Source organism: Thalassophryne amazonica, chromosome 5 (assembly GCF_902500255.1).
Source record: "Thalassophryne amazonica chromosome 5, fThaAma1.1, whole genome shotgun sequence".
NCBI lineage: Eukaryota > Metazoa > Chordata > Actinopteri > Batrachoidiformes > Batrachoididae > Thalassophryne > Thalassophryne amazonica.
The window spans coordinates 105,353,521-105,376,076 of NC_047107.1; the positions used below are offsets into that span (position 1 = coordinate 105,353,521).

Sequence of the window (22,556 nt, forward strand, 5' to 3'; positions counted from 1 at the left end):
AGAGATATTGCGTAAATGCAAAAAAGCAGTCCTACATATTTGTTTAATATGCGCTTTGAATTACATATCCTGATCAAAAATGACTCCAAGATTTCTCACAGTATTACTAGAGGTCAGGGTAATGCCATCCAGAGTAAGGATCTGGTTAGACACCATGTTTCTAAGATTTGTGGGGCCAAGTACAATAACTTCAGTTTTATCTGAGTTTAAAAGCAGGAAATTAGAGGTCATCCATGTCTTTATGTCTGTATCATGTTGCTCAATACTTTGTTGATGCACCTTTGGCAGCAATTACAGCCTCAGCCTTTAATATGATGCCACAAGCTTGGTGCACCTATCTTTGGGCAGTTTTGTCCATTCCTCTTTGCAGCACCTCTCAAGCTCCATCAGGTTGGATGGTGAGCGTTGGTGCACAGACATTTTCAGATCTCTCCAGAGATGTTCAATTGGATTCAGGTCTGGTCTCTGGCTAGGCCACTCAAGGACATTCACAGAGTTGTCCTGAAGCCACTCCTTTGATATCTTGGCTGTCTGCTTAGGGTCACTGTCCTGCTGAAAGATGAACTGTCACACCAGTCTGAGGCCAAGAGCACTCTGGACCAGGTTTTCATCCAGGATGTCTCTGCACATTGCTGCATTCATCTTCCCCTCAATCCTGACTAGTCTCCCAATTCCTGCTGCTGAAAAACATCCCCACAGCATGATGCTGCCACCACATGCTTCATTGTAGGGATGGTATTGGCTAGATGATGAGCGGTGCCTGGTTTCCTCCAAACATGACGCCTGGCATTCTAGCCAAAAAGATCCATCTTTGTCTCATCAGACCGAAGAATTTTGTTTCTCATGGTCTAAGAGAGTGACTATCGGTTCTACGTAGGTCACCTCCCTGTCTAAGGCTCTTCTCCCCAACCGCTCAATTCAGACAGGCGGCCAGCTCTAGGAAGAGTCCTGGTGGATATGAACTTCTTCCATTTTCAGATAATGGGAGGCCACCGTGCTAATTGGGATCTTCAAAGCAACAGAAATGTTTCTGTACCCTTCTTCAGATTTGTGCCTTTGAGACAGTAATGTCTCTGAGGTCTACAGACAATTCCTTTGACTTCATGCTTGGTTTGTGCTCTGACATGCACTGTCAACAGTGGGACCTTATATGTAGTCAGGTGTGTGCTTTTCCAAATCATGTCCAATCAACTGAATTTACCCCAGGTGGACTCTAATTAAGCTGTGGACATCACAAACATCAGTGGAAACGGGATGAACCTGAGCTCAATTTTGAGGCTGTGAATACTTATGAACATGTGAATTCTTGTTTTTGTTTTTTTTTTAATAACTTTGCAAAAATCTCGAAGAAAAAAAAAACTGTTTTCACATAGTCATTATGGGGTATTGTGTGTCAAATTTTGAGGAAAATATGAATTTCATCCATTTTAGAATAAAGCTGTAACATTAAAAAAAAAAAGGAAAACGTGCAGCACTGAATATTTTCTGGATGTACTATATTATACACACACACACACACACACACACACACACACACACACACACACACACACACACACACACACACACACACACACACACACACACACACACACACACAAACAGCACGTTGCCCGTGGGGATCCACAGGCTGTAGATTAGGTAGTGTTTATAAAATAGGTAGCTGACATTTTTCAAGGGTGGTAATAAATTATGCAAAGTTTCTATAATGATTTTAACTGAAAGTGCAGGAAATTAAAATATATTAACTGAAAGTGCAGAGAATTAAAATGAGAACATTTTGTAAATCACTATGCAACAAATTTTTATTTTTGTTTTGTTCCTGGGTACACAGTGTGTTTTCCTAACCTGTTATGCCTTAAATAAATAGAAAATAGCTGTTATGCCACAGAAACTTTGTTTCTGTAATCAGGACAATGATATTTTGAAATCTGTCTGTTTTCAAGAATATTCTCGATTCGCCTTCACTACTACTGAGTAGTCTTCTAGAATAATCTTTAACTGCTATAACTGTCCAGAATTTTCTAGAAGTTTCCAGAATTATGTAGAAATTTCAAGAATCTTTTAGAACTTTCTTGAACGTTAAAAAAAATAAAATCAAAGTTTGTGCTGAATGTAGTCATTTTTCCATAGACTTTAGACATAAGCAGTTGAAATATAACACTTAGAAGCCAGGAACAAAAATTGGGTTACATAGTATAATTGTATTTATTATTTGGCACTTTTAGTTTATATGTTTTACACCTAGCAATCTTGAGATATGTCCTTTGTTGAATGCTTGTCTGGTTACTAGGGACTGATTAATGGTGATATCAATGTCCATTGTTCACTGTTACCTATTATGCCCAATTTCTCCAAAAATGTTAGTCCTATAAACTGTTGGTTTTTGCAGCGTTTATCCCTAATCCAAAATATATAAGCATACCAGACGGCAAATGTTAGCTCTCCCTAGTTCCTCCATGATTGAAGTTATACATGCATGCGCACAAATACATAGGTCACTTTACTTTTAACATATAGAAGATACACGCACACACACACACGCACACACACACGCACACACACACACTGAACACATTAACAGAGGAACATAGATCAGAAGGACAATTTCAATCAAACAGAAACTGTAATTACTGAATTCAGATACAATAGTAACAAGCCACACTGTCAAACATTTATACAGTAAGTAATGTCATTCATTTTCCTTGGCTCAAACACTAAAACAACAGTTGAGGTGAGAGTTTGCTGTCAATCTCCCGCTTCTATAACCCCAACAGTGTGGTGCCAAAGTCAGCAAAGTGGCTCAGCGGTGTCTGAGAAATAAACCAGATCCCCCTCACCCCTATAAAATCATACACGAGAAGGGAACAAAGCTCAGCTGTGAACAATTTCTCTCATATTTTCTGATCCTTAATCGCCTATTACAGCCTAGCTACGATTAATTGGGATCTTGAGTCACAGTGGAAAAGCCAGGATGTTGCTGCCACCGTTGATTTCATGCAGATGCCGTGGATTACATACTAACTTATATCTGGTGGTTTTACAGGGTATCCCTACATCGGGCTGGATTTCCTGGAACCCAGCATGGCTGCTGTGTTCCATTTTTAAACCAGGCAATGCTGGGCATTAAAAAAATAAATAAACATGAAAGAAGCAATAGATGATGTAAATGACAACCACAATTTATTTTACACGCTTGGTCAGTGGAAGCTCATTGTCTGAAAAAGCAATGTAGTTGCGTTCTCAGTCTCATGCCTGGGTCAGTGAACTTCTACCACTGAAGGACTCACTTAGCTCATTTCATATTGATGCAAACTAAAGCATCTTTGATTGCATATTTTCTTGTGTGCATTGAGCACGAAGTATTCAAAAATGTCTCCAACAGTGGGCAAATCAGAGCCAAATTACACCCGACCTCCAAAATGATTAACATTTCAGCAACTACTTTGACAAATATGTTTATTGCTGTGTAGTGACGTCATACAAATGTGGGTAATTGTATATTATATTCAAAACGTGTACTTTTCTCATTCCAGTAAGTGTTGCCCATTCCTCGCTGTACTTTGTGCTCCTATCTTTCATCATCCCTGCAGTTCAGGTAGGTATTATACCTTGCAGGTGACTAGCATTCATTTCGGAGGATGTGCGCAAAGAAAACTTGGCATGTCTTATCACAGGTTCACAATTGCTGAATGTTAAGAAAGCTCCTGTAAAGTTGTAGAGGACGCCCAGACAGCTAAGCATCTTGGAATGACTGCAGCAAATTCTGCCAATGCAGAAATCTATTGCTCCACCATGCCTTAATAATTGGCTTGGGGGAATATCTGTTATAGAAATGAAAACACTGACTTCCTCTAAGAACATAATTTAGAGAAGGTTTGACAGATTATGGGAGCCCTTTATGATAATCTTTTACACTCTTGACAGGAGCTCAAAGTCTGTGCCTGTTGCCAACAAACCAACATTGTAGTACATTATCTGTTTGTGCAGTTGCATAGTGTGTCTAAATATTTTTGTGATTTAATGTAACAGCACCTTTAGTGATGGATGCTCCTCTTTGTTAACAACTGGCAGGAATTTGTTTTTTCCGTCTCCAACAGTACGTTTGCGTGTGCGTGCGAGGGGGATTGAATCAAATTCTTGAAATTGCAGGTAATGAGATTAATGTTGATCAGGCTCATGTAAACTTTATCTTCTAATACTGTGAGGGTACAAGATCTAAATATTAATGCTCATGTAATGGTGAGGAAAAAAAAGGTGCACTATAGCATTTTTAGTGACATTAGTGGCGAGGTTTCAGGCTGCAACCAACCTTAACCTCTCCTTTTGCAAGCATGCACATGTTCACTCCTTCACAAGTGTTTCGGTTTTGCTGAATTAGAAAGATGACGTACTGAAGACAAGATACCTGACTGAGCTGTACAGCATGTTAGACAACAGAGACAGAAAAGCTCATATATGGGAGCAGAATGGACTGACTCTCAATGACTACGTTTACATGCCATTAATATTCAGGTTATGGTCAATATTCTGGTTTCTGAATCATTAGGAATAACCCGTTTACATGCTTAAGCAGACAGAGTTACTCCTGTATATGTACATGGTCATTGGTATCATTTGGAATATCCCCATTTAAACAGTGATGCACGTCTTCCACTGGTGCTTGATTTAGTCTGGCGTTCGTGCAAATCCTGCTTTGCGTAACTTTTCGGCCACCTTCTTGTAAATGTTGCTATCTCGGTACTTTCTACCATCAATAAAAGACATATTCATGTATGTCACGATACTAATGAAGTCCAGCGGTCCCTCGTTTATCGCGGGAGTTACATTCTAAAAATAACCCGCAATAGGCGAAATCCGCAAAGTAGTCAGCGTTAGTTTTTACAATTATTATAGATGTTTTAAGGCTGTAAAACCCCTCACTACACACTTTATACACTTTTCTCAAACAGGCATTAACATGTTCTCACTTTTCTCTCCTGTGTAAACACTCTCTTTTTTCTTCTGGGCGAGAAGATTATAAACAGACACACGCAGAATACAATGCGCATGCTCTCCCTTCGCTCACTGCCTCCGGGGGTACGGATGCGGGACCCGCAAAGAATCCAAGTCATGGCCACGGAGCTCTGCAGCTGCGGTATACCGAGACCCTGCGGCGCTGTGGATTTTCCCGCGAGCGTAGTCTCTGGACCTGTTGCCAGAGTTGGCGCAGCTCCGCACAACAGAGAGGGGGGCGGTGTGAGTGGCCCACTGCGGCGTTTACCGAGTCCACAGACTCAGTAAGCACATCGGAGGCAGTGAGAGCAATCGCGGTGATACCGACCGGTGCAGCGACCGGCCCGCCAGATAAGGATGCAGAACATAATGCGCTGTTTATCTCTGCTGCTGTGGTGTCCGGTGGGTTGCACGCGCCGCATACAAGTAGTTGCCGTACTCAAAAGACCAAGATTCCTTGCAGATAGGACATGCGCAGACAAAATAATGTTCCTTTCTATGGGGATATCCTGATGCACGTTTATATGACCTGATATTTGGGTTAGAAAAGGAGTAACCCAGGGGTCATATTCGGGTTTTTAAAAACCGGAATATGAGCATATTCGGGTTTTTGCAGGTGTTTACATGGCCGTGCGCAACGGGGTTATTGCTAATGTTCTGGTTATGAAAGGGTTATTGGCTGCATGTAAACGTAGTCACTGTTGTTGGAAAGGGTTGCGCTTTTATCACTGTATGCATTGTAAACTTGTTAGCTGTATATTCAGGGGTCCACATAACTGGTACTCATGATGCTTGTGCATGCTAAAAATAAATGCATAGTAGAAAACAAGGGGAAGCACTTCATAAGAGGAAAGCAATTACAGATTGTAGAAAATGTTTTCCCTCTGCTGTGCATCAATGATGTTTAGCACACACGAGTATAATGAGTACCAGTTACGTGCACCCCGTGTATACTGTCACAGAAACAAAGCGAACTCTCTCTTTTTTCTTACATGAAATCAGCATGACAGGAAAAAAATGCAATGTGAACATGGGCCACTGTTAGCTAGCTGGTTAGCAACTGACTGGCAGTAACGGGTCAGTTAACATTGCCAAACTTTAGCCAGCCAAAACACAGAAGCACACTACATTTACATGAAAGCCAACTTTGAGTTGAGTTCGCTCCCCCACCCCCCCAAAAAACAGGGGTCCATCCATTTTTTTTTTAAAAGTTGTCCTATGTTGATCACTGCTTTTGCCCATGTCAGTCTGATTCCCTATTGGCATGAGGCACTTCAGGGGGTGACTTTTTTTTTTTTTTTGTTTGTTTTTTTTAAGACTTGGCATTCTCTCGGAGAGGGTCATTTGTTGATGTTTCTTTACTCCATATTGTTCGCTGCACCACTGATTCTAGAAAACAAACTGCAATCCTTTCTGGCTATTCTGTGAGAACAATAAACAGGCTGTTACAGGCAACCAAAAATTGGTGAATGGCATGTTTCTTTTTTAGGTGAAATGTCAACCTGTTCACACATGGCCATTAAAAAGTGATTTGTGTTTAAAATAAATAAACCACCATATTACGAGGTCTGTTAGAAAAGTATCCAACCTTTTTATTTTTTTCAAAAACCTGATGGATTTGAATCACATGTGCTTGCATGAGCCAACCTTGAATCTTCGTGCGCATGCGTGAATTTTTTTCACGCCTGTCGATTGCATCATTTGCTTGTAAGCAGCCTTTGTGTGAGGATGGGGGGAGTCTCTCGTTGTTTTTCTTTGCAAGGAAATGGCGGAACGACTGCATCAAATTTTGCCAGAAACTGGGCAACAGCCAGGTGGAAACCAAGCGGATTATTCAGACGGCTTTCGGTGGCTTTTCAGTCGTGTGACTATCCAAGAAATTGTGGAAGAGGTGAGCATGTCACAACATGTCCTGTGAGACTTCAACACGGTGGCGCTTTTGTTCCGCCATCAGCTTCGTGCCGAAGCCATCGGCATGAATTTCGCTGCAACTCTTTTCATGGCAAAATCTTCTGTCACAGTGGAATGTACCGAAAAAGTGCTGATGTCCACCTCTTCCGCAATTTATCAGATAGTCACACGACGGTCCCACATCATCACAGCGTTCACTTTGGAAATGATCCGGTCATTTCAGCATGTTGATGGCCACCCGGAGCGAGGCCCGCTCTCAACCGTTGTGCAGCCGTCTTTAAACCGGTTGTACTGCTCCTTAATCTGTGTGATGCCCATAGCATCGTCACCGAAAGCCGTCTGAATAATCCGAATGGTTTCCACCTGGCTGTCGCCCAGTTTCTGGCAAAATTTGATGCAGTCGTGGTGCTCCAGTCATTCTGCCATTTCCTTGCAAAGAAAAAATGACGAGAGACTCCACCCATCCTCACACAAAGGCTGCTTACAAGCAAATGACGCAATCGACAGGCGTGAAAAAATTTACGCATGCGCACGAAGGTTCAAGGTTGGCTCATGCAAGTGCACGTGATTCAAATCCATCAGGTTTTCGAAAAAATAAAAAGGTCGGATACTTTTCTAACAGACCTCGTAGTGCAACAGATAACAGAATATTTACAGAGGAATCCTGCAAATGGCGATAGAAGCACCAAATTCGGCACAAATACTCCTTAGACATTACTCTTTTGAAAAAAAATGATTGGCCATTTGAATTGTCAGTGGGCAGCCAGGTAGGGGTCAACTGAAGAATTACAAAGGGGTCAAAATTAAAAGATGCTCCAATCATATTGAAAACTATACCACATTATTTGTCTGATCATAAAGATTCCAAAAAGGTATGGTTTGGACAATCTGTGACTGAATGTTGTGGAGTTACGGGGTAAAAACAACAAGAATGGTGACAAAGGCCACTTTCAGTTTGTACAGGGGTCAAAAGTTAAAGTTGCTCTAATTTTGTTAAAAAGTGATGCAAACTGGTTTACTGTAGCACTTAGTGTTACTGGTTGAGTTAATAGGGTTTTAAAAAGGAATAGTTTGCATCACGAGTTAAGACATGTCACATCATAGAATCCAATGGATGGATTGTTTGACCTTTGCAGACCAAACATTCAACCGTCAAAACTATACCATTTATTCATCCTATCTGCTCAACCAATAATTTGCACAAAGATTTACCAAAATTGGAGCAAATTTAACTTTCAACCCGACCTTTGTCAACATTTTTGCTGTTTTTACCCCATAACTCTATAACATTCAGTTTCAAACAGTCCAAACTATACCTTTTTGGAATCTTTATGCTCAGACAAATAATGTGGTGTAGTTTTCAATATGATTGGAGCATCTTTTAATTTTGACCCCTGTGTAATTCTTCAATTGACCCTTACCTGGCAGTCTATTGAAAATTAAAATGGCCAATTTTTTTTTCCCAAAAAAGTAATGTCTAAGGAATATTTGTCCTGAATTTGTTGCTTCTATCACCATTTGTGATCGTATCATCTGATTTGAGGCCACATGTTCTGGACACTCGGGTGAAGAGAGGGGCAGAGCTGTCAACTGATTACCATCTGGTGGTGAGTTGGATCAGAGGGTGGAGGAGGACTTTGGACAGACCTGGTAAGCCCAAACGGATAATGCGGGTGAACTGGGAACCCTCGAACACCGTGGTGGACACCGGTGGTCAGGGAAGCCGTCCGACTGAAGGAGTCCATCTGGGATATGTTATCTCGGAGGACTCCAGAGGCAGTTGCAAGGTACCGATAGGCCCGAAGGGCAGCAGCCTCTGCTGTGGGGGAGGCAAAGCCGCGGGCGTAGGAACAGTTCAAAGCAACCATGGAGAAGGACTTTTGGTCGGCACCAAGGTGCTTCTGGCGGACCATGAGGCACCTCAGGAGGGGAAAAACGGGGAACCATCCAAGCTGTCTACAGTAAGGATGGGAATCTGTTGACCTCAACTGAGGATGTAATCCGGCGCTGGAAGGAACACTTTGAGGAACTCCTGCATCAGACCGGAGCGCCCTCTAGAGTAGGGGCAAAACTGGAAGCTGATGGAGGATTTTCATCAATTTCCCTGGTGGAAGTCACTGAGGTAGTCAAACAACTCCGCAGTGGCAAGGCCCAGGGGGTTGATGAGATCTGTCCAGAAATGCTGAAGGCTCTGGGTGTGGAGGGATGGTCTTGGATGAGATGCCTCTTCAACATTGCGTTGTGGTCTGGGACAGTGCCCAAGGAGTGGCAAACTGGGGTGGTGGTCCCCATATTTAAAAGGGGGACCAGAGAGTGTGTGCCAACTACAGGGGCATCACACTACTCAGCCTCCCTGGTAAAGTCTACTTCAGGGTGCTGGAAAGGAGGGTTTGGCCGATAGTCAAACCTCAGACTGAAGAGGAACAATGCGGGTTCCGTCCTGGTCATGGAACAACCGACCAGCTCTTTACTCTCACAAGGATCCTGGAGGGTGCCTGGGAGTATGCCTACCCAGTCTACATGTGTTTTGTGGACTTGGAGAAGGCGTACGATCGAGTACCCCGGGAGATACTGTGGTGCTGATACTGTGGGAGTATGGACTGAGGTCCCTTCTCAGGGCCATCCAATCTCTGTACTCGCAAAGCGAAAGCTGTGTTCGGGTGCTCGGCAGTAAGTCGGACTCGTTTCCGGTGGAGGTTGGCCTCTGCCAGGGCTGCGCCTTGTCACCAATCCTGTTTGTGATATTCATGGACAGGATATCGAGGCGTAGTCGGGGGAGGAGGGTTTCCGGTTTGGTGGGCTCAGGGTCTCATCACTGCTTTTTGAAGATGACGTGGTCCTGTTGGCTTCATTGGCCGGTGACCTCCAAGACTCACTGGAGCGGTTCGCAGCCGAGTGTGAAGCGGTTGGGATGAGGATCAGCACCTCTTAATCTGAGGCCATGGTTCTCAGCAGGAAACTGATGGATTGCCTACTCTGAGTAGGGAATATGGCCTTGTCCCAAGTGAAGGAGTTCAAGTACCTCGGGGTCTTGTTCATGAGTGAGGGGACAATGGAGTGTGAGATTTGCCGGAGAATCGGCGCAGCAGGGGCGGTATTGCAGTCGCTCTACCGTATTGTTGTGATGAAAAGGGAGCTAACCCAAAAGGTGAAGCTCTCGATCTACTGGTCAATCTTCGTTCCTACTCTCACCTATGGTCATGAGTGTTGGGTCATGACCGAAAGAACTAGACCGCGGGTACAAGCGGCCGAAATGGGCTTCTTCGGGAGGGGGCTGGTGTCTCCCTTAGAGACAGGGTGAGAAGTTCAGTCATCCGTGGGAGGTTCGGAATAGAGTCACTGCTCCTTCGCATTGAAAGGAGCCAGCTGAGGTGGTTCGGGCATCTGGTAAGGATGCCTCCTGGGCACCTCCCAAGGGAGGTGTTCCAGGCACATCCATCTGTGAGGAGAACCCAGGGAAGATCCAGGACTAGGTGGAGAGATTATATCTCCACACTGGCCTGGCAACGCCTCAGGATCCCCCAGTCAGAGGGGGTCAATGTGGCGCGGGAAAGGGAAGTCTGGGGTCACCTGCTGGAGCTGTGGCCCCTGCGACCCAAACCCGGAAAAGCGGTTGAAGATGAGTGAGTAAGGTTGTTCATACTGATTTTTTAACATTTTGTTTAATGCCATGAAAATGATTTTCTATTGGTATCCACTGAAATTAATACAAATCTATTTTACACATTTTCAGCTCATAAATGTGCAAACTGCAAATATTTACAGCCACTTCTTCAATACACGTCAATTTCTTAACATGTATGTAAAGTTAATCAATTATAAAGATAGTGGGTTTTGTTGTGACTGTAATTTTGGATTAATCTCGACTTTAATACTACCCTACTATAATAGTTTATGCAGATAAATTCATGTAACATCTATTTAGACAGACAACTACAGAATGGTTTTTGTTTTGGGCTAAAGAGTTAAAGCTTCAACAGATAATGCTGAGGTAAACTGTTTCTCATAGAAGTGAGTATCTTTTCCTAACTACAGACACTGAAGGGGAGGATACAACTCTCAAGCCTCTCTCGATGGGATCGGTGAGAAGGAGGCCCCGTGGTGTGTAGATCTTGTCATTCTGTTCCTGTATGTACTTTGCAATCTTCTTCAAAACCTAACAAAACAAACAAAAAAGTCCATCAAAACAGGTTTCCTATTATTCACCTGGAAAAAAAGGCAGGTCAGGTCAAACTGCAAGCACAATAACTGAACACTGTCAAAATGCTAAACAGAATATTTTAGTCCATTGCCAGTTTTTTTTTTTTTTTGTAACAATATAGAATACTGCATACTGTGGTATCAATACAAAAACTTCTAATGGTTACAATGTGCAACTACTGCCTACCTCAGCTTAAACATGTGGCACAGAAGTGAAACGTCCTTCACAGATATCAGTTTCTCTATATTGAAACTATGAAAATATTTCAGTGTTTCTGGAACATATTTTGGCTTGAAGAATTTTGGACTGCAGTGGTTGTGAGTGTAGAAACCCGATGTCTCTGGTTACTTATGTAACAACACACTGCAGGCTTCATTCACCCATACTGTGGTGTCATTTCTGTAACTAATATGGACAGATGTAAAGGGTTAACGAGTACCCTACTTGCAAATAAAATGCCAGAAAATACAAACGAATGACAAGATTCAATCACTGTGTGAAGCACTTTGGCCACCCTCTGGGCTGTGGAAAGGCTATATAAATAAACTTTGATTGATTGATTGAATCATCTAATCTCTGTGTGCTTCTTTCAGCTGAATGATGGAAAAATAAAAGGGATAAAAGTGCGATCATTACATATTAAGCTCCAAAGTTATAAACTTATTACTCATCAAATTTGATTGTTTTAAAAACAAAAATAGTGCATACATTAACTCGTATCTGAAAATCATTCAATTACCTAGTGGCTCTTGGGTACAATTTAGTGACTACATTTAAAATTATTTTTTGATGATGAAATCCAGTTCAATTTCATCTGGTCTGCTTGAGGTTTCTTCCTATAGAAGAAAAAAAAGTGCTACAAGATTTATTTTCTTGCCACTGTCGCAATTGTGTTTGCTCATGGGGTTGGTGAAGTCCTGACTCACCGATAGCACTGTGAGGTGACTTATGACTTACAGCTATATATTCAGGGATGAGAATAGGCAAAGAAAAATCTCTGAAAATCAGAGGGGCCCCGGGAGGTCGCCGTAGGCCCCCAGCAGGGTCCAGGGGCATTCGCTGATCACGAATGTGATGATTTGAGGCAGAGGCATCAGGTGTCCTCAGGAACTGCTGCAACATGTTACCACGCGTTACGACAAATGACACATGTTGCTGGAGAATTATCAGGAACCATTATGCATGGTCAAGAATAATGTTCCGTGTTGTTGCACACTATCGCTCGTAACAGCATAACGTTAAGTTCTGTCACGCTGTGAATGAGGCGAATAGTCTCCACACACACACACCACCATATCTATCCAACTGTCAGTTGCTGAACAATTCAGATTGCTCCAGTTTGCTCCTCAAAATCCACAGCAGAAGAACTTTGTGACTACATGCTGAGTTGGGCTATGTGCCATGGAGGAGGAGGAGACGGAGAGAGCCAGATGTGTGACTCCATGCGGCTCTCATCTCACGCATTTTCCACACACATCAGGCACAGCAGCAGCAGGTGGAACAACTGCAGGAGCGCACTGATGAGTATTGGAACTTAACTTTTAGCCGACTTGGCATCACTGTCCTTCAGCATAGTGCAGCAATAAAACTGAATATGGTGCAGCATGGTTTGATTTTGCGCATGTCGGAGAAGAACGCTTGTCACGCTCTATTAAGGATCACCACTAATCAAGACGGATCAACATGCTCAGTTGCAACCTCCACGACACGAGGCGAAATAAGGGTGGTGCGTGACATTCTGGAAGATTTTTTGACAACCAAAAACATGCTTCATGAAAATCATGAATATCACGCACCAACACGCACTACAACCCCTGGCAAAAATTATGGAATCACCGGCCTTGGAGGATGTTGATTCAGTCGTTTAATTTTGTAGAAAAAAAAGCAGCTCACAGACATGACACAAAATTAAAGTCATTTCAAATGGCAACTTTCTGGCTTTAAGAAACACTATAAGAAATCAGGAAAAAAAAATTGTGGCAGTCAGTAACGGTTACTTTTTTAGACCAAGCAGAAAAAAAATATGGAATCACTCAATTCTGAGGAAAAAATTATGGAATCATGAAAAACAAAAGAACGCTCCAACACATCACTAGTATTTTGTTGCACCACCTCTGGCTTTTATAACAGCTTGCAGTCTCTGAGGCATGGACCTAATGAGTGACAAACAGTACTCTTCATCAATCTGGCTCCAACTTTCTCTGATTGCTGTTGCCAGATCAGCTTTGCAGGTTGGAGCCTTGTCATGGACCATTTTCTTCAACTTCCACCAAAGATTTTCAATTGGATTAAGATCCGGACTATTTGCAGGCCATGACATTGACCCTATGTGTCTTTTTGCAAGGAATGTTTTCACAGTTTTTGCTCCATGGCAAGATGCATTATCATCTTGAAAAATGATCTCATCATCCCCAAACATCCTTTCAATTGATGTTTTGTTGTGCATTTTCAATTTTTGAGACATATTGCTTTAAGTTTTCTGTCTTGATGCTTTGATGTCTTCCTTGGTCTACCAGTATGTTTGCCTTTAACAACCTTCCCATGTTGTTTGTATTTGGTCCAGAGTTTAGACACAGCTGACTGTGAACAACCAACATCTTTTGCAACATTGCGTGATGATTTACCCTCTTTTAAGAGTTTTCTAATCCTCTCCTTTGTTTCAATTGACATCTCTCGTGTTGGAGCCATGATTCATGTCAGTCCACTTGGTGCAACAGCTCTCCAAGGTGTGATCACTCCTTTTTAGATGCAGACTAACGAGCAGATCTGATTTGATGCAGGTGTTAGTTTTGGGGATGAAAATGTACAGGGTGATTCCATAATTTATTCCTCAGAATTGAGTGAGTCCATATTTTTTTCCCCTCTGCTTGGTCTAAAAAAGTAACCGTTACTGACTGCCACAATTATTTTTCCTGATTTCTTATAGTGTTTCTTAAAGCCAGAAAGTTGCCATTTGAAATGACTTTAGTTTTGTGTCATGTCTGTGATATGCTTTTTTTTTCTACAAAATTAAACAACTGAATGAACATCCTCCGAGGCCGGTGATTCCATAATTATTGCCAGGGGTTGTATTAAGAAACCTACTCAGATGCATTAAGTCACGTTAAGAATGTCAGGAATGTGCCAAACGCTAATGGTGGTAATGTGCTATCAGTGTGTCCAAACGCACCATTAGAAGCATTTTGGGCCACTAGTGAGAACTAATTTCATTAATTTCCATTTTATATTTTTTTGTATGTTGAGGTATGTGGCAACCTAACTGTAATAAAAGAATCCGTCTATGTAGACCTTCTTTCAGTGATAACTGCCTCGTGCTGTAGCATATGTACTTACTATAAATGCCATACCACTGGGCAGATATCACTGAACTCGCCAAAACTATTCTTTAAGTGTCTTTCCTTAACTTGCAATGAGCTCTGAAATACACTGAATCTTCAAGCAAGTATGTGTACATCATTTAAAGAGATTAAAACAACATTTGTGGTATAAAACAATGACTATTAATATTTACATGTGAAATGTATGCTTACAAATTATTGCCCCATAATAAATTCTGAAATCACAACATGTTTGCAGCCCGACTAATTTATGTCAGTCACCAGCAAAACCCTACAGGCACAAACAGCATAGTAACATTAAAAAGCACACATCCTGTGCACCAGCTGAACCGTAGTCTATGAAATTCACCAAAATAAAATTGATGCAGGCCAATTTCAGCATGCAGGCAAATTATATTTTGGCATTTTTGAATGGTTTATCTGTTGAGTAAAAACTGAAAGAAATCAACTGTAATGCCTGAAAAAAGTTTCAGTAGGAACTATTTTAGCCATCAGGTCAAGTGATAGTGGGAAGTGTTGGCTTTTTAAATACTTGAAAGACACTGGACTCAGAGAGGATTTTGTACTGCTATAACAGACTGATGCAGCAGGTGGCAGCAATGTAACAATAAGGATGCCAGCGGCCCTTATACGCCACAAAAGAAGAAGGGTTTGTTTTTCTCCATACAGGTAACGTCTTCAGAAAAAGCATGTTTTGTCTCAAAATAAAGCCATTTTATATATATAGGTTAGCAGTTTTATATGAAAAAATAAACAGAGCCTGGAAACAAATTTTTGACAACAATCCGTATACAAACACTGGTTTTGCAGCACTGAATTGCACTTCATTACATGCACGGTAACTGCACCACACAAACATTTTAATTGCATGAACAAATTATTGGTCACACACCTGAGCACTGGATGTTGGGTCACTGAGCAGTATAGGTGCTGTGGGCTTTGGGGCTCACTGTGCCTCTTCTGCACTCTAGACCCGGGAAAATTAGTCTGTTTAATATTAATTTGATGACACGTTTCTTCATCATGGCCTCTACTGGTGGTTGGCTCTCACTGCGGTATTGTATCACTTCCTGTTCCGGAGCACAGCGGTGTTTTGCTGTATCTGTTAGCTGTTTAATCTGTGCAGTTAGATTGATCTATTTAACTAGATAACGATTTGTTTCACAGTGTAATCTTCACGTGCCTTAACTAAAGCACTCCCTCTGCTGAATCACCTCTAAATTATTTACACATTATTCACTTTGTGTGTTTTTAGGAATCCGCTAGCTTAGCGCAGCTACTAGCTCTTAGCCGGTTTAGCATGGCGGCTTCTCTTGTCTCTCCTGCACTTTTCTGCTCTGGGTGTGAAATGTTTAGTTATTCCTCGGCCTCCTTTAGCAGTAACGGTACTTGTAATAAGTGTAGCTTATTCGTAGCTTTGGAGGCCAGGCTGGGCGAATTGGAGACTCTGCTCCGCACCGTGGAAAATTCTACAGCTAGCCAGGCCCCTGTAGTCGGTGTGGACCAAGGTAGCTTAGCCGCCGTAAGTTTCCCTCTGGCAGATCCCGAGCAGCCGGGAAAGCAGGCCGACTGGGTGACTGTGAGGAGGAAGCGTAGTTCTAAACAGAAGCCCTGTGTACACCGCCAACCCGTTCACATCTCTAACCGTTTTTCCCCACTCGACGACACACCCGCCGAGGATCAAACTCTGGTTATTGGCGACTCTGTTTTGAGAAATGTGAAGTTAGTGACACCAGCAACCATAGTCAGTTGTCTTCCGGGGGCCAGAGCAGGCGACATTGAAGGAAATTTGAAACTGCTGGCGAAGGCTAAGCGTAAATTTGATAAGATTGTAATTCACATCGGCAGTAATGACACCCGGTTATGCCAATCGGAGGTCACTAAAATTAACATTGAATCGGTGTGTAACTTTGCAAAAACAATGTCGGACTGTAGTTTTCTCTGGGCCCCTCCCCAATCGGACCGGGAGTGACATGTTTAGCCGCATGTTCTCCTTGAATTGCTGGCTGTATGAGTAGTGTCCAAAAAATGAGGTGGGCTTCATAGATAATTGGCAAAGCTTCTGGGGAAAACCTGGTCTTGTTAGGAGAGACGGCATCCATCCCACTTTGGATGGAGCAGCTCTCATTTCTAGAAATCTGGCCAATTTTCTTAAATCCTCCAAACCGTGACTATCCAGGGTTGGGACCAGGAAGCAGAGTTGTAGTCTTACACACCTCTCTGCAGCTTCTCTCCCACTGCCATCCCCTCATTACCCCACCCCCGTAGAGACGGTGCCTGCTCCCAGACCACCAATAACCAGCAAAAATCTATTTAAGCATAAAAATTCAAAAAGAAAAAATAATATAGCACCTTCAACTGCACCACAGACTAAAACAGTTAAATGTGGTCTATTAAACATTAGGTCTCTCTCTTCTAAGTCCCTGTTAGTAAATGATATAATAATTGATCAACATATTGATTTATTCTGCCTTACAAAAACCTGGTTACAGCAGGATGAATATGTTAACATCCACACAGATGCTGAGAATGACAGCCTCAACACTGCATTTAATCTATTATTAGACTCAATTGGCTTTGCTCAAAATGTAAATGAGTCCACCCACCACTTTAATCATATCTTAGATCTTGTTCTGACTTATGGTATGGAAATTGAAGACTTAACAGTATTCCCTGAAAACTCCCTTCTGTCTGATCATTTCTTAATAACATTTACATTTACTCTGATGGACTACCCAGCAGTGGGGAATAAGTTTCATTACACTAGACGTCTTTCAGAAAGCGCTGTAACTAGGTTTAAGGATATGATTCCTTCTTTATGTTCTCTAATGCCATATACCAACACAGTGCAGAGTAGCTACCTAAACTCTGTAAGTGAGATAGAGTATCTCGTCAATAGTTTTACATCCTCATTGAAGACAACTTTGGATGCTGTAGCTCCTCTGAAAAAGAGAGCTTTAAATCAGAAGTGCCTGACTCCGTGGTATAACTCACAAACTCGCAGCTTAAAGCAGTTGGAGAGGAAATGGCGTCTCACTAATTTAGAAGATCTTCACTTAGCCTGGAAAAAGAGTCTGTTGCTCTATAAAAAAGCTCTCTGTAAAGCTAGGACATCTTACTACTCATCACTAATTGAAGAAAATAAGAACAACCCCAGGTTTCTTTTCAGCACTGTAGCCAGGCTGACAAAGAGTCAGAGCTCTATTGAGCCGAGTATTCCTTTAACTTTAACTAGTAATGACTTCATGACTTTCTTTGCTAATAAAATTTTAACTATTAGAGAAAAAATTACTCATAACCATACCAAAGACGTATCGTTATCTTTGGCTGCTTTCAGTGATGCCGGTATTTGGTTAGACTCTTTCAGATTGTTCTGTCTGAGTTATTTTCATTAGTTACTTCATCCAAACCATCAACATGTCTATTAGACCCCATTCCTACCAGGCTGCTCAAAGAAGCCCTACCATTATTTAATGCTTGGATCTTAAATATGATCAATCTATCTTTATTAGTTGGCTATGTACCACAGGCTTTTAAGGTGGCAGTAATTAAACCATTACTTAAAAAGCCATCACTTGACCCAGCTATCTTAGCTAATTATAGGCCAATCTCCAACCTTCCTTTTCTCTCAAAAATTCTTGAAAGGGTAGTTGTAAAACAGCTGACTGATCATCTGCAGAGGAATGGTCTATTTGAAGAGTTTCAGTCAGGTTTTAGAATTCATCATAGTACAGAAACAGCATTAGTGAAGGTTACAAATGATCTTCTTATGGCCTCAGACAGTGGACTCATCTCTTTGCTTGTTCTGTTAGACCTCAGTGCTGCTTTTGATACTGTTGACCATAAAATTTTATTACAGAGATTAGAGCATGCCATAGGTATTAAAGGCACTGCGCTGCGGTGGTTTGAATCATATTTATCTAATAGATTACAATTTGTTCATGTAAATGGGGAATCTTCTTCACAGACTAAGGTTAATTATGGAGTTCCACAAGGTTCTGTGCTAGGACCAATTTTATTCACTTTATACATGCTTCCTTTAGGCAGTATTATTAGACGGCACTGCTTAAATTTTCATTGTTACGCAGATGATACCCAGCTTTATCTATCCATGAAGCCAGAGGACACACACCAATTAGCTAAACTGCAGGATTGTCTTACAGACATAAAGACATGGATGACCTCTAATTTCCTGCTTTTAAACTCAGATAAAACTGAAGTTATTGTACTTGGCCCCACAAATCTTAGAAACATGGGGTCTAACCAGATCCTTACTCTGGATGGCATTATCCTGACGTCTAGTAATACTGTGAGAAATCTTAGAGTCATTTTTGATCAGGATATGTCATTTAATGCGCATATTAAACAAATATGTAGGACTGCTCTCAGGCTGCAAGCTTACTTGTAGTTCCTAGGGTTTTTAAGAGTAGAATGGGAGGCAGAGCCTTCAGCTTTCAGTCTCCTCTCCTGTGGAACCAGCTCCCAATTCAGATCAGGGAGACAGACACCCTCTCTACTTTTAAGATTAGGTTTAAAACTTTCCTTTTTGCTAAAGCTTATAGTTAGGGCTGGATCAGGTGACCCTGAACCATCCCTTAGTTATGCTGCTATAGACTTAGACTGCTGGGGGGTTCCCATGATGCACTGAGTGTTTCTTTCTCTTTTTGCTCTGTATGCACCACTCTGCATTTAATCATTAGTGATTGATCTCTGCTCCCCTCCACAGCATGTCTTTTTCCTGGTTCTCTCCCTCAGCCCCAACCAGTCCCAGCAGAAGACTGCCCCTCCCTGAGCCTGGTTCTGCTGGAGGTTTCTTCCTGTTAAAAGGGAGTTTTTCCTTCCCACTGTCGCCAAGTGCTTGCTCACAGGGGGTCGTTTTGACCGTTGGGGTTTTTACGTAATTATTGTATGGCCTTGCCTTACAATATAAAGCGCCGTGGGGCAACTGTTTGTTGTGATTTGGCGCTATATAAATAAAATTGATTGATTGATTGATCTTGCAGTGTTCTTCACAGGTTTTATTGATGAAATCTGAAAAGCGTGCAGAGGGCTTTACAGGGGAGCTCAACCTTGCGGACAAATTCAGTCTTGCCTTTGTCCACGTCCTGCTCCAAACATGTCCACGTAAACCCCCCCTTTTTTAACACCACTATCGATGTCTTTAACGCAGTCTTCATCTCTCTCAGTAATTTTGACCACGTTAAAGATGTAGCTAGACTACCCATGGATCCATGGAAAATTCTCATCCTTGTATATTAATGCATGTCTTTCATTTATTTTATTAATACATTTAAGTTTACAATTCAGAGGAAGAGGCCAGATAGTATTTGGCATGATGGCTCGATGAAAGGCAAATTTTCTTCAATCACAAAATTTACTGATCACATTTTTAAATGGTAAACAAAATCAACTTAGCACCAGTGTAATCATCACTTGCTATTTTAAATATAATATACTTCCTGGACCAAATTACCTTTCCCCAAAATTCCACTAAATTCTGTAAAGTACTTTTTGAGAAATCCTGCCTAAAAACTGAAAAATTGGTCACAATAAGTGACCACAAAAGTACAACTCCTCCTGTTGGCTGCAGGAATAAGCTTTTACACATACTAAAAATGAATGCTTAGCATAAACAATATTACAAACTAAAAAAACTGCATGAATTTAAGAAACTTTTTAACAGTACCAAATTTTACAGAGTAAAAGTTGCAGTCTTTTTACTAGTTTGGAAGGTTCTGCAACTTATACTCCGGTGCTACTTGTATACTAGCGGAGGGAGAAGACAGAGGAGAAGAAAAAAACAATCACATTTGTTGTTGATAATTACTGGGCTCTTCCTAGCAATGGAATACTGACGCTGCACCATCATGTATGTTAAGCCCCAGTCACACAGGAAACACATTCTATGTTTGTGTTTGTCCAACTTGTCCAAATTTTCCCATGTGCAAAATGCACACTCTGGCGTTGTTAGCACAGCTAAGCAGCAGCAAAAAACAGAACAGGACCTACAAAGCTTTTATTTAAAAAATAAACAAACAAAAAAAACCCACTTTGCTCCCCCCACAAACCCAAAGTCCGTTTCTGAGGATGGCACGAGATACACACATGGATAAAATCTTTTTACCCATCAATCAGATAGTGCTTTACATTAGTAAGCAAGTTTGTCCACATGTGGGTTTTCTTTCTGCTCAGAATGTGACCATCTGTGACAGAAGCGTAGGCAGCGGGTCGGGGCGTGGGAACAGCCCCCCCAACCACCTTAGAGAGTACAGATCGCCTGTGCGTCACCTGTTCAGACTCCTGTAACAAATGTTTCCTCGTCTACCCTCCGTGCCATCACAGCCTGCTTTCTAAAATCCCTACATTGCCCAGAATGTTCTCTGAACCTAAACACTGACAACACAAAATCAAAGCTGGAAAACAATATACAATGTCAAGCTAATACATCTAAAAACTATCAGTATGGAGCTCTGCTTTGAGATCTGAATCAAAACAATGCAGAGATGAGAAATGGGCACTCTCTGACTGGCAGTAGGTGGCATTTCGTAATTCGTATCAAACTGAAATTTTTCCTTTCCCCTGCCCCTCACAAAATTGTCAACCAGAAGCACTAACAAGCCAACCCACTGCATTCTTGAACAGAGACACAGCTACATGTCTGAATAATAAACTGCATGTTTTGCTTTGGGTAATGACCATACAATTTAAACGGCATAATTTTATGAGTGCTCATAAAACCCCAACCAAGCCAAATGGTTTTTGACTCTGGTCCACTAAAAGACAAATTCATATGACAGGAAAAGACCCAGATGTTCGGATTCATTTATCTTCCATATAGACCGATCAAAAAGCAATTTTACATGTCCATGAATCACATTTATTTGTAAGCTTTCAGTGAAGTCATAAAGCTATTAATTTACAGCCAATGAGAAAGGTCCAACAAGACTTCAATCATCTCCATTTAAACTCACTGTTATACATCTGTATGCGGCTGTAAAATGTCTTCAAAAGTGGACCTTCACTCAAAGACAAGGTGAGGTGAGCATGCAATGCAGTTAAACATGTGAAAACTCTTCTGTTGTACATTTGTAAAAGATTAACTCAGTTAATCTTCTTGGTGTTCAGTTATTGCACATGACTCTTAAAAGAGCTGTTCTTGTTGTTTCACATAGTCCAAATATGTTACCTTCCAAAACACCAAAAAATTAATGAAAAAGATTTACATTCCCTGTTTTTATTCAAAAGTGTGGACTTTCAGTTTAAAAATGATACATACATACACACACACATTTTTTTTTAAATTTCTTAAGAACAAAGAACAAATGAGCCTCATTCACCAATATCTTCTCAAGAATCTTCTTAGATTCCTTCTTAAGCTGTCCCTAAGAAGGTTCTTAAGCCACAGAGTTGGTCGCAGCTGTGTTATTAAATTGATGAATCCCATCTCCTCGTAAACTGAAAGCACGTGCCTGGTGAGCCTAATTAGCATATGATTAGAATAATGGTACGCTGACACTTGATGCATGCACATCGTCGTGACAATCCCACCCGCTGTGTTCCCAGCTGGACGCTGTGCTTTGCTCCACTGACTGCCACACACTAAGCGCTGGATGCTGCATATGTGAAATCATTATTTTATAGCAGAATAATCATTTTCTCTGCAAGCTGGCTGTTGAAAACTGCTGTAATCACTTCCTGAATCACAGAGGACCGCTCCAGCCGGAGCCATTCGCGTGCGCATGTCCGCCAAAGGAGCTGGAGAAAGCATTTGGAGCTGTCTAAAAAGTAATTATTTGTCATGTTTACATTGTAATGGCTTGGTAAAACAGTTGCATGTTCTTGCGTTCTTGTGCGCAGCTGTAAAAGTATGTTTATGACAGATTTAACATCTCGTTATAATCATGCAGATGAGCTGCACTCTGATGCGGTGCGCTGACGCAACCACTTTCTCTGTTCACTTCTTTACTTGATGAGCTGCACGTAGTGTTACCAAGCTGATCACACCACGCTGCAAGACATTTATGCGTGAAAATTATTTGAACATTTCAAAATTCTCATTGCGCAATTGCACGCGCTGGCGCCCCTCTCACATTCCGGCAGCACCCATTAAA

The 22,556-nt window shown here is 41.6% G+C and overlaps 1 protein-coding gene and 1 long non-coding RNA gene across 4 annotated transcripts in view; one reads left to right on the forward strand and one right to left on the reverse strand.

Annotated features, from left to right (window-relative positions):
* LOC117511073 (golgin subfamily A member 7-like) overlaps window positions 1-22,556 on the reverse strand; it is a 43,378-nt gene that overhangs the window by 10,262 nt on the left and 10,560 nt on the right. For all 3 annotated transcript variants that reach the window (XM_034171031.1, XM_034171029.1, XM_034171030.1), the window contains one exon: window positions 10,961-11,062. In XM_034171031.1, coding sequence (XP_034026922.1) covers window positions 10,961-11,062 — 102 coding nt within the window. The remainder of the gene's footprint in view (window positions 1-10,960; window positions 11,063-22,556) is intronic.
* Window positions 513-21,844, forward strand: LOC117511074. The gene is made up of 3 exons (XR_004560876.1): window positions 513-546; window positions 6,274-6,276; window positions 21,773-21,844. It is a non-coding gene; the product is annotated as an uncharacterized LOC117511074 (long non-coding RNA).